This window comes from Athene noctua, chromosome 7, assembly GCF_965140245.1.
Source record: "Athene noctua chromosome 7, bAthNoc1.hap1.1, whole genome shotgun sequence".
NCBI lineage: Eukaryota > Metazoa > Chordata > Aves > Strigiformes > Strigidae > Athene > Athene noctua.
Window position 1 is genome coordinate 43,840,815 of NC_134043.1, and position 11,699 is coordinate 43,852,513.

General features: G+C 37.8%; 1 protein-coding gene across 6 annotated transcripts in view; it reads left to right on the forward strand.

The window, feature by feature from the left end:
* The window catches only part of ADAM23 (ADAM metallopeptidase domain 23), an 87,056-nt gene extending 76,255 nt beyond the window's left edge, over nucleotides 1-10,801 (forward strand). For 2 of the 6 annotated variants that reach the window (XM_074911165.1, XM_074911171.1), the window contains 3 exons: nucleotides 115-205; nucleotides 3,410-3,464; nucleotides 7,561-10,801. In XM_074911165.1, the coding sequence (XP_074767266.1) occupies nucleotides 115-205; nucleotides 3,410-3,464; nucleotides 7,561-7,683 (269 nt within the window). In that variant the 3' untranslated portion in view covers nucleotides 7,684-10,801. The remainder of the gene's footprint in view (nucleotides 1-114; nucleotides 206-3,409; nucleotides 3,465-7,560) is intronic. The other 4 variants (XM_074911168.1, XM_074911169.1, XM_074911166.1 and 1 more) reach the window with 3 other exon arrangements.
* Nucleotides 10,802-11,699: the final 898 nt, after the last annotated feature.

Below are 11,699 nucleotides of genomic sequence, written 5' to 3' on the forward strand. Positions count from 1 at the left end.
CTTGTGTGTGCTGTCTGTATTCCTTGAATTGTTTGACTACCCTTCAGTTGCTTCACTTAATGTGAATAAAGTGGTTGGTTCTTATGTCTGTCTTACCATAATCCTTTATCACAGGTCCTAGTGCCACCAATCTTATAATAGGCTCCATCGCTGGTGCCATCCTGGTAGCAGCTATTGTCCTTGGGGGGACAGGATGGGGCTTTAAGTAAGCAATGCCGCATGTCTTCTCTTCAGTGGCTATGGCATTTCTATTTCTTGCTTATATCACTAAATTTTGAGTTCCTGCTACAAGATTTCTAAGTTAAAACTCCCCTCCCCCTCTGCCCCAAACTATATCAATCTGCTTTGAAGAGAATTACACCTGCACTGAACAAGAGGAAGAAATGGATTTGAAGTCAGCAGATGTCATCAGGGTGCAAAGTTGAAGAACAGCAAAAGAATGAATGTAACTTTCACGAGTTCACCCTAATACTTAGGGAGCAAGGTCTTTTTTTTACCTCCAATTAGTAGCATTGTTCTTATAAGTTGACTACAGTGGTTAAACGCCCCAAAAGGTACTTGTCTCAGAGTGCTTATTTTGAATGCAGTAGTACTTTCAAACTGATAAATTGTTTTATAATTAAAGACTTCATGTGTAAATGCTAAGTGGTGGCAGTAGCAGAGTAGTTCGCTGTAATGAATGTCTTGACACAGTTGACTCAGAAGTACCAGAGCTAACTTTTGTTTGTGGTTACCGATTTATTTTTTTTTTAATTACCAGTTCAAATTTAAAAAAAAAAAAATCAGGTTTAGAGAGAACATTTTGAAATCTTGAGCTGTCTCTTGAGAGATGAAAACATTTCTCACCCAATTCTAGTTCAATGTGTTTTATAACTATGAAGAGTAGCATACCAGTCCTTCTGCTTGCGGCTGTTAAAGCAAAGAGAGAGTCTTGTACAAAGGTATTTAATTCTTGCCTTTTTTGTAGTGTCAAGTCTGCCTACATGTATGGTCCATATTTGATAAAAATAATCTAAATTTAGAATTGATGTTTATAACCTTACAATTCACAAAAGTGTTAAGCACAAGTAATTTCTCATGGTATTCAAGTTTGTATTTCTTTTCAATAAAATAAATCAAGATTAAGCCATGATACAACAATAAACCCTAATTTCTCAATCAGGTTTTTTATAATAATTCAAATAATATTTTATATGGCCTATATTAATATTCCACGTCTGAGTTGAGAAGAAAAATCTATTCCCTAATTGATTAAGGCGGCTATCAAAGTAGCATGTAGTGATCAGGTCATATTTATCTGTTAATTCACTTTCAGAGGTCACTGAAAAATGTTTGTTTACTTCTGGTTTAGACTGTTATATTTTCATAGTGTCTTGTGGCCTTAATTAGACATGATTATAGAAGTAAAATATTTCTAAATCTTTCAGCCCTGCTGGAAACAGAAAACAGGCTTTGCCCTTTCTTCTGGACAAGGCAGTTACTCCTTCCTATTGCACTGCCTGCCATCAGCAGTGTTTTCAGAAAGACCCAGCACAGGCCACAGTCATTTTTCTCTAAATGCTTGTTCTGAGAGAAGTAGCACTTCCCCTTGACAGAGGCAAGCGCTGCAGTGCTGCGTGCATCAGCGGTGGGAGTCAGTGCTCCACATCTGCTTTACGAAGAAAAGTTTAAATACAAAATGTATCAAAACATCAGTTTTTAAGCATGGGTGTATCATCTTCATAAGCCTTTTAATTCCTGCTGATAGACTTACCATGACCTGCTGTATTTTTTGTTGTTGTTTTCTTACAGCTTCTTCTCAGTTAAATAAATGAAATCCACTTATTTGTACAATAAATACCCCTAGGTCAGCCTCCAGTATTTATAAGTGGCTACAGGGCAGCTCTGACAGTGCAGTTTTGATAACAGTCCTGTATCTTTTGCATTGTGTCTCCTATGGCTGAGATTTGTATTTTCCGTATTTATAAACAGTAAAATAATTTAGTATGTATGCATTTTTGATTTGTTATGTTGTTTCATCAAATCTATGTTAAAAGGCAGAAATTCAAATGAGGTGTGTATTTTAGAATATGCAGTGATAGACGTGGATTCACGTGTAGTCTTAACACAGGAAGGAATTGGCATTCTTTTTGTCTGATGGATTACAAGATTTCTTCTGTGTAAAGGCCTAGTCTGGGAATAATGCTTTTTTACAGACTCTCTTGAATACTTGGACATATTCTGTAGAGTTAACTGATACATTTATGTTTTTTCTGCCATATCCTACTAGATGCAGAATTATAGGAGAGAGTTGTCTTTTAATCTAAATAAAGCATATGAACAATACATTAAGATTTCAGTTAGTTGCAGAACTCAGGGTGGGTTTTTTTTTTTTTTCTGCACTACACAGTGATGAGGTTTTTAAATAAATACAGCCAAATTTTCTGCAAGGCTTGTGTTAACATTTCTGTTAAAATTTTTGATTTATTGAGAACAACAATGCACACACATTTAAAGCGACAATATTAGAAACACTGATATTACAAGTTCCCATAGGAATTAACTAAGCTAGATTTTGTTAGGAAAAATAAATGTCAGATTATACTTTTGGACCAGTTTTCTGCTGTCAGGAGACGTGTTTGTTACTTAGCAATTCATATACTTTCCAGACATGGAGTGCTCGTCCCTAGATAGTGCATTTGTACTGCAGAAAGTAATTTGTTGAAAATATAGTACAAGTCATTAAAATATAAAAGCTTCGGGCAGTTTCTTCCTGTGAATCTTTTTAAGCTGTCTTGTGCTGTAACAACCTTTGCTCTTTCGCATCAGCGCTGCAGTGCCTGCTAGCAGCTCTGCGAGCAGTCTTGCCTGCTGACTGGGGACACCTACACTCAAGAACTTGCATGAACACACATCTTGAGAAGAATCCCTCCCTGTCTGAAACAATACTGTATCTAATCAATTGTTTATTTCTCCTTTCTGTTCCACATCTCTCAAACTACTCACACAAGTGTTCAGCTTTGCATCCTGGTGTCATTCGTTTGCCCAAATGCAGGAGTTTGTTATCTCTACGGAGAAATGTATTGGAAATGTCTCCTGAAGCTCTTATTCTCCAAAGAGCAAGATACAAATGTTTGTTCTGTAGCAGAACCTCAAGTACACTGGCCTGGCCTAGCTCACAGCTTGAAGTGCATGTTTCTTCTGGGGGTCAGAGGGGAACTGAAAAGGCTTTTCAGCTTGTATACAAAAGAGGGCTAGCACATGTAGACCCTCTGATACTTTGCTTCGGATATATCTGGAGGGACAGATGAGGATAATAAAGAGGATTTTGACTTTTCCTTTTTAAGCAAGTGATATGTTTAGTCTCTGCAAATATGAGAGAAGGTAGCTAATGCTTTACAAACTGGGAGATGTGATTTCTGTTTCACAGGTTATCAGATGTTCATATGAACATACGGTACTGTGGTGTCAAGTCCATATCAAACGTAAGCTGCAACTAAGCAAACTTTGTTCATGAACTGAGGTGGTGGGGTGGTGGGGTTGGAGGGGAAGTGTCAAAGAAGGCTTGATGCAAGTTTGGAGGAACAAAGCAAAACAAAACAACTTACAGTTTCAAGAGTGAATCCTGGGTTAATTATTCTAATGAAGTTAATGTGTGGATAGAATAGGAAAGAAAAAAGGTAACTGACAATTTTAGGAGGCATAGAACCTCATTACACCTTTCAAGTGGCTTAAAGGCTGTGGGTGGAAACCTTGTTAAGTAGATTTTACTTCATTTGGGCCTTGCATAGTACTTCTAAAGCTGTTGGTGTTTAGACTGCACTGAGGGAGTCCTACATATTTCTACCTCAACTCTGATGTGTAATGTACAAAAGTACAGCATTCATGAAATGTGAAGTTCATTTTCATGTAGCAAGTCTGTGCAAGATTTTAATGTGCAGTTAATATAAGAAGGACAATTAGAAGGACATTAGAGGAGTAGTTCTGTGCAGTGGCTGCAGTCACAGTCTCAGGGGCCTATACTTACTCTTTAGCATATATTCACTTAATTTTGCAAAGCTATTGCAGTAAAATAAGCCACTTAAATGCTTTTGTTGCTGACTTTAACGTATTAAAGCAATTTTTGGTAATAAAGCAACACTGCTAAGAGGCAATGCTAGTAAAAGTGATGTGGAAATGCACATGAAAAGTGGCTGACAGAAGAGTTGATTGTAGGCACAATTCTATTTCCAGCAATAGTTTCTTAGCTGAAGAGCTGCAGGGTTTTCTGTCTCTTTAATGGAAGATTAATGGCGCTGGACCAGAGATTCACTCACATACAAGAGATGCCAAGCTTTAACTGGTCTGTGCAGATGCATTTAGACCCCAAAAAGTTTCTGCACAATAAGGAATGCTAATGGCGACTTTGTGAGAAAGGAGGTTCTGGTCCCTTACCAGCATTTCTGTAAAGCATGTATTGTGGACTTCAGTAGAGTCATCACTACACAAACAACAGCATTAGAATCCAGTGTAAGATATTTTATCGCTTTTTTCCAAACTACTAAAAAATATGACAGGTCAAGATCTTATTTTAAACTGCTAATTTTAGTCCCTCATTTTGTTAATTTGAATCAGTTCTGTAGCAAAAGGTCATTTATTGAAGCTCTTCTCCAGCATTTGAACCATGCTTTAGGAATGCCTGTGTAAACATTAGCTATTTGAAGTGGTTAAAGTACTCATTTGGGATAAATTTTTAAATACTGAAGTAAAGCTTTGTAGTTATGTGATCACAAAGGCACAGATTTGCAAGTAATGTACTGTGTAACCACATTCCTAATTAGCTGCAAAAAAAAAAAAAAAATGTGGAGGATTGCAGCATGGTATTTCTTATATACATCCAGGCTTTTTTGAAACCTTCTTTTCTGAAATATTTTTCGATTGTAAAGATGACCATATGAGAGAGGCGGTGATGTGCTGTAGCATGGTGTGCTTTTTTGATTCGGAATCGCCTATAGTTTTGTTCTTGTTAGAGACACTTTTTCTGGTTGGATTACAGACTGAAAGGCTGAGCCTAGTTATTTAAAGAGACATTAAGTGCAAAAAAGAAGTTAATGTTCTAAAATCTTCTGCATAAAACAACAAAGAACTAGGAAAGAGCGTCATTCTCCTGTGTGTCCATCCACAGAGGACTCTTCTGTCCGTTACTGCTTTACTGGAGCATACTGAAAGGAACCTTGTACTACCGTAATACATAGCTAAAGAGGTGCAAATATCCAGGACCTGATACTCACTTAGTTTCCTTTATTTTTATTGTAATTTTCTTGGGAAAGAGAGAGACTTGTTCATTTGCTGATTTAAGTAAGACTACCATCTTCATTTTAGTATTGAAATCGTTGGTAATTTGGGATGAAGTCATTTAAGCAGGTCAAAGAATCAGACTAGAATTCCTGCAGGATAACACCTGACTGCCTACCTCTGAAGTGCCGCGATCGCAGCACAGAGATGTGGCAGGCTTTTGTTAATGCTTTGCACACGGGTACTATGTGCTCTTACTGACACTGTACCCCATGTACTGTATTTCAGAGATTAGTTCAGACTCTTACGGTAAATGTTGTTTTAGTTCTTCACATGTTTCTTTCTCATATAGCACTGTTAGCAGAATACCCTAAGTATTCTCAAAGAAAGGCAGTGGTTTGCTCAGTATCTTATTCCTTGAAGTGTGTATTTCTGATGGATAAAACTAGGAAATGAGTAAATACATGGTTTGGACAGATCACAGAATGGATGGTGAGAGCACAGCAGACTTTGCCTGTGGCACGAGTGCTGGCTGAGCTGTCACACAACCAAATGGTCCTTACTGGAATACTACACTGGTGGAGGTCAGGTTAGAAAAGATTTGATAGGATAAAAGTCAAAAGTATTTTGTTACAGGAGTTGTACTGGGAAGCTGGCATAGCTTCTGTCCTCTGTACCATGTTCTAAGACTCAAAAAAATCCCATTTCTTTAATTAAAATAAGCTCGGGTAACAATGTAGTTCAGTCTGTTTTAATGACTTGTTGTCTTTGAGCGCACTGGAATACGGTACTTTCTCTAGAGTAGAAGGACAAGTTGCATCATCTGGATTTTTTACAGGCATTGATGATTTGTTTTAAGGAGACTGACTAATTAGTTGCTCATCAGTAGTGTCTGAACTCAGGTATGCTAGACAGTATTTAAAGGAGGGAGACAGAGGGGGAAGAGAAGCAGACATGTCCTCTCTCCATTGAAAGTGGCAGGACAAGCAGACACAAAACAGGTTTTAACTCACAATTAACCAAGTGATATTAAATTCGTACTTCCTATCATGCAGTTCTGCAGGTTGGCCTGAAAAATTAATTTGCTAATCTCAAATTTACCTGCAGTACAGAGGAGGATGGGTTGAGATATTGAAGTAATGTCAGCCTCATTCAAAAGGAGCTTTAGTACAGTACTCCTGGAGGGGAAGTGATTGAAATACGAATACAGTGATCTTTCAGAAACCAGCAGTTCTTAAGCATACACCTTGCAAAAATGTAGGCACTGGTACCCAAGGAAGGAAAATTAAAAAAAACCCAAACAAAGAAAGGATGCCCAAGAACTGCCAGTCTCTGGCAATCTCCTCAAAGAGGAGTTGCCTTTGCATACTTCCATTAGTCTTTTAAACCGCCAGGCAAACCTTGTGTATTTATAAATATTGTATCAGTGGTAGTAGTTAGCAGGGCTGCAGAGAACAGAAAATGCTGGGGTTGGTATGTAGCTTTAGGGAATTTATGAATTCCTGTTCTGTATTTTTTGCATGTCGGTTTGGTGGCGGTAGTGGTGCGTATGCCCAATGTTAAAACTAAATGCATGAGCCCCTTGCTTGATGCCCCACATAAAGCCAGATACTGGGGAGGTTGCACCCAACTTCTGTTGTCGCTTCCTAATGTCTTGCTGTTTGACATCATAGGATATCAGTATCGCAGGAGACTGGATATATCACTGACCAGCTTGCTTAGCCACTGTTAACGTTAAATTCTAATCACACAACGTACAAAACTGTCCAGTCTCCTTCGAATGCAGTGTCTTTGCTATATTTTGCACCTTACCAAGATTCACAGCAGTTTTGGTCAATAGTGTGGTAAGAGCTCACAGAGGCACTCAGTTCTTTGTCACGCTGGAATACGTAAAATAAATTGTTGAATAGCCAGACATGGACACTCAAGTCTCTGTGTGCTTATGTATTTCCAGTACTGGCACTTCTGACTCATACCCTTTAGGTACACGCATGCTTCCTTGGCCTAGTGGATGCACATGTTGCTGTGGGCTGAAAGTTTCTACAAATTTAGAGCACCACTTGAACTACTACAGAAATAATTGAATTCCATATGCCAGCAAGATCTTTAAACTGCATACTTGATACTGTGCTACAGAAAGCATGCAACCAAGGGGTAACAATTTAAAGAATCTGCAAGTTACTTGTTAAACTGTCTCAGTGTGAGCCTTTTACTTTACTATGACCTTGGCCATGGCTTTGTTCCTGTTATATCTAACTAATATCTTGCATTTTTCTCTTTTCATCTCCTTTTGATGCAACCTGGAAGAAATGTCAAAAAACGAAGGTTCGATCCAAGTCAACAAGGCCCTATCTGAAGAAATATGATTCAGAAAGCTGCTTCTTGCACTACTGGATTTTGGGTATGATGTTTTTGCTGCACAGGAACTAAATCAGTAAGGAAGAACCTGAGAAACAGTAACTATAAACACAATGTTGGGATGTTAGGATTTGAGGTGGTAGAAGACTGTCCTTTTTGGAGATAAGTTTGAAATACTTCCTCTATTCACCTTTCTCTTGTTAACGTTAACTGACACGTGTTACAAGCAAACTGTTTCAAAATCAGGTAGTGTTTTTTTTCCTTTTCTCAAACAAAGGATACACACAGACCAAGTGCAATAAGAGAACTGTTCCAAAATAATGAAATAGCAGAAGATTTTTTTTCCCAGCCTGCTGGCACTCTAACTTCACTTGAGTTCGCATGACTTCCTTTTTCTTATCAAACTCCAGTGGCATGAGGAGCTAATTTTGAAAGGGTAACCTGCATGGCTCACACAAACAACCAGGCTAGCAAGCTGACCCCAGGCAGAATCTGCAGCCCAATAAATACAAACCACTGGGAAGCTGATACCAGACTCTGATAGCTTTTCCAGTCACGCAGTGTATTCTGCCACTGGACTTCAGAGTTCTCTGTGCTGTGAGCTCACTGTCCACCTTGTCTTGGTCTCCTGGGCCAGGAGTCTGTTGGGTATGGAAGCTATCAAGTGATGGATGTAATTCTTCCAAGAAGGAAAAAAGTGTAAATATGGAAATAAGATTTTGACGTATCATTTTCACAGATTATATATAAATATATATATAATGAGAGAAAAGGATTTCCATATAAAAAGGTTCTATTCTTTATGTAAATCTATTTTTGATGTTGGGTTTGGTTTTGGGTTTTTTTGCTCCCCTTTTTTTCTGTAGCATGTTGTACAGCGGATGTTCTGGGCTTGCTCAAAAAAGGCAGTTAATAGCATGCAGATGCAGGGAGTTCTGACACCGAACAGATGTGATCTAAAGTTTGTATGCTTGAAACCAAAACAATTAAAATGTATAAATGCATATCTATGTACTGACTATAAGTCTGGATTACTTTTTGTGGCTGTTATACAGATTTTCCGTAATATAATGTAAGATAAGTGACACCCTCTCAAATGAATCACAAGTGCCAAGCTTTTTTTTTTAAAAAATACAGGTACTTTTTTTTTTTCTCCTGTCTAGATCCTGTGAAATAAAAACTTAAACAAGCCTTAAAATACTCAAAAAACGTTAGAAGTTCGGACTGAGTTATTATTCTTTTGCCTTCTGCCCACCCACCCAAGAGGGCTTGCAATGGTGACTGACATTTCTAACTCACTCCCTGTATCTCTTTGATGCATCTCACTTTTCAAAGTGTAATGCAAAATCAATACTTTGATCCTTGACTACTGATAGCTAGTTACCATCACAAAGTGTGCAAAATCCCAACTTTAGGGGGTTGTGATTACTTTTAGATACAACTTGTGTACAGACACTGATTTTTGCAGAGAAGTGCTGGGCAGCAGTACCCCTCGTAACCGGGTGGATCTGGCTTGAGAAAGGTATGAAGATGTCTAGTTTAGGCCTCCCTTAAAGTATAGAGCTGTACAGTCTGGCTCATCCTTTTCATCTAGATTTAAAACTTAGGTAATTCAGTTTATGTAAGTGAAGTGACCTGAAAATTTCATTGCTGCATCTGATAATCAGATTTAAAAACTTTTGTAATTTTGGATTTAAAGGTTGGATATTAGTAACAACAGAAGTCCAGTACACTTTTACCACTTACCTTTGTTCAGTGGAAATCCATTTCCTGAGTTAGCTTTAAGAGCCAAAACATTAAGAAAATGCTGCAGATTTCCTGTGACTTATAAAATCTCATTTCAATTATATTTCTTATTATGATAACATTCAGTCCAACAGTCTCACAAGAGAACTACAATATGTTGTTTTGGTTGACAGTTATTATTAAATGCTTTTAAACAGCTTTAACAGTCACATTAACACTTACTGCGTTACGAGTTAAAGGTGCTGCGCACAGGTAGCCAACATTGGTATATATTATAGATTTTATTCGGAGAAAGTCCTGCCTGGCTTCAAATAGAATGAAGTTAATGACAATATTTTTATGGCAAACCAAAAATACTCGCAACTGTATTATTGTCCTCTGAAAGTATTTTGTTGGGAACGTAACCCCCGACGTTGTTAGGGTTCTGCTTCCAAAGAAGCGTAACCCACAACAGAAACACTAGTGGTTACCAAAAATTAAAATAAGTAAAATCAACCGGATCTACACAAACTACCTGTGTAATAAACCTTTGAGAAGCATTTCACAACATTGTTAGTGTGTGATGTGATGTTTTAAATCAGACCACAGTGGTCCCCAACTGCTATGTACATATGTTTGGTGCTGGAGTAATTTCTATTTACACCAGCAGTTTCATAGGAAATATGATTTCTTGATTGAATTGATGCTCCGCTCATCAGCCACTGTATGCGGAAGAACACATTCACTTTCTGCCCAATGTGTACAGAACACAATTGACAAACTCAGCTCAGAGTAGGTACAGGCTGAAGTGCTTTCTGTGGTGGTGGACAATTGAAAAACTGGTTTTGGTAGGTCTTGATTTTCTACATCCTGCCTTTGCTTTGCTTTGGGAAGTACAGACCCATTTAGCATTAATTTGTTCATCACAAGCATTGTCAAAAGACGACCTGGTCAGCACTGCCTCCATTTCATCCGCTATATATTTGCTCCATTATTTATCTACTCATCTGGACAAGAAACTGTGGTAACTGTATAACTGCTTCTACTTTGCTGCATGATCTTACCGATTTGATCTGATCCTCCTAACAGAGAAGTCTGCTAGGCAAATTCACAGCTCTATAGGTGCATGTTGAAAGAAACAGATTACTTAAGGCTGGAGTTCAACCTATTTTTCTTTACTATGCAAAGATGGGTATTGCACAAACAAATTCAAGACAAATGTCTGAGAAAATGCCATAGAATACTTGAAGTTATGTTTTAAAGCCTAATCAGTCATGTTTTATATTCATTATTGCTTCCACTGTTGCTCTTCCTTTTAAAAATGATTTGTAATTATTTTTTTAAGTGCACAATTTGATGTTATAAATCAGTTTTTGTTTGAACTTAATACTCATTCATATCTTGTTGGCTGCTAATGAATGGAAATTCAATAGTCCTTGTTCTGCATCTTAGCAAGATGAGTATTAAAAACACAATGAACATGAAATGGAGTAGTTTTTAATTTTGAATCATTTTTTCCTTATTTATTCTTTCCATTTTATTTTATTTCTGTGTTCAGGATATCACCACCTTTATAGTAGCGGCAAGTGACGGAGTTTTCTTTTATCGAAGATCTCTAAAACTGCCCTATCTGGCAGTGAGGTTCTGTGCGTGAGAGGACGCTGCATGCAGGCGCCCTGATGTGCATGGGGCCAGCACCTCTCTCCCTGGGACTGAGCAGACAGGCAGAAGGAGGGTTGCTGGGCCTGCCTTAGTCCCACCCGGCTGGCTTCACAGAGTTGAATGAGACCTGTGTGCCTGCGTTAGCTGAGGGAAGCATTTCGCAGTTCAAAAATCTGAATGTTATAATTACCAAAAGTCTAAAATGATGTAATTGTTTGGTTATTATGAGGCCTTCAAAATATTTTTTTAATTAATATAGTCATCATTTTAATGGATTACTGAATGAAACTCAGTTTCTCTTTTTGGTTTTTGCTAGACTAACTCTAGTGAAGCCAGCCTAGGAAAACTAAGTGCATGCACGACACGGTTAACAAATGACTACTAATTTTTTGCTTTCTCCAACTCCAGACAGAAACAGAATACACCTTTGTCTTAATACCTCCCATGGTTATGTCTGAAAGCGTGTTTCTCATTTAGAACTACAGAGTGAGGGAACACTGACATTAATGGATCCGCTATAATCCACTTTTTTTTCTTGTCATTTGAATATAGGAAGATTTATCTGTAAACTCAATACGAACGTGCAACATTTTAGCTATAGTTAGACAGACAGTCGTTCCTAAAATAGGAGTTAAGCCTTTTGTAGTATATGAGTACAAAAGCCATAGATAGATACATATCTGCTTTTGATTTTACAAGAA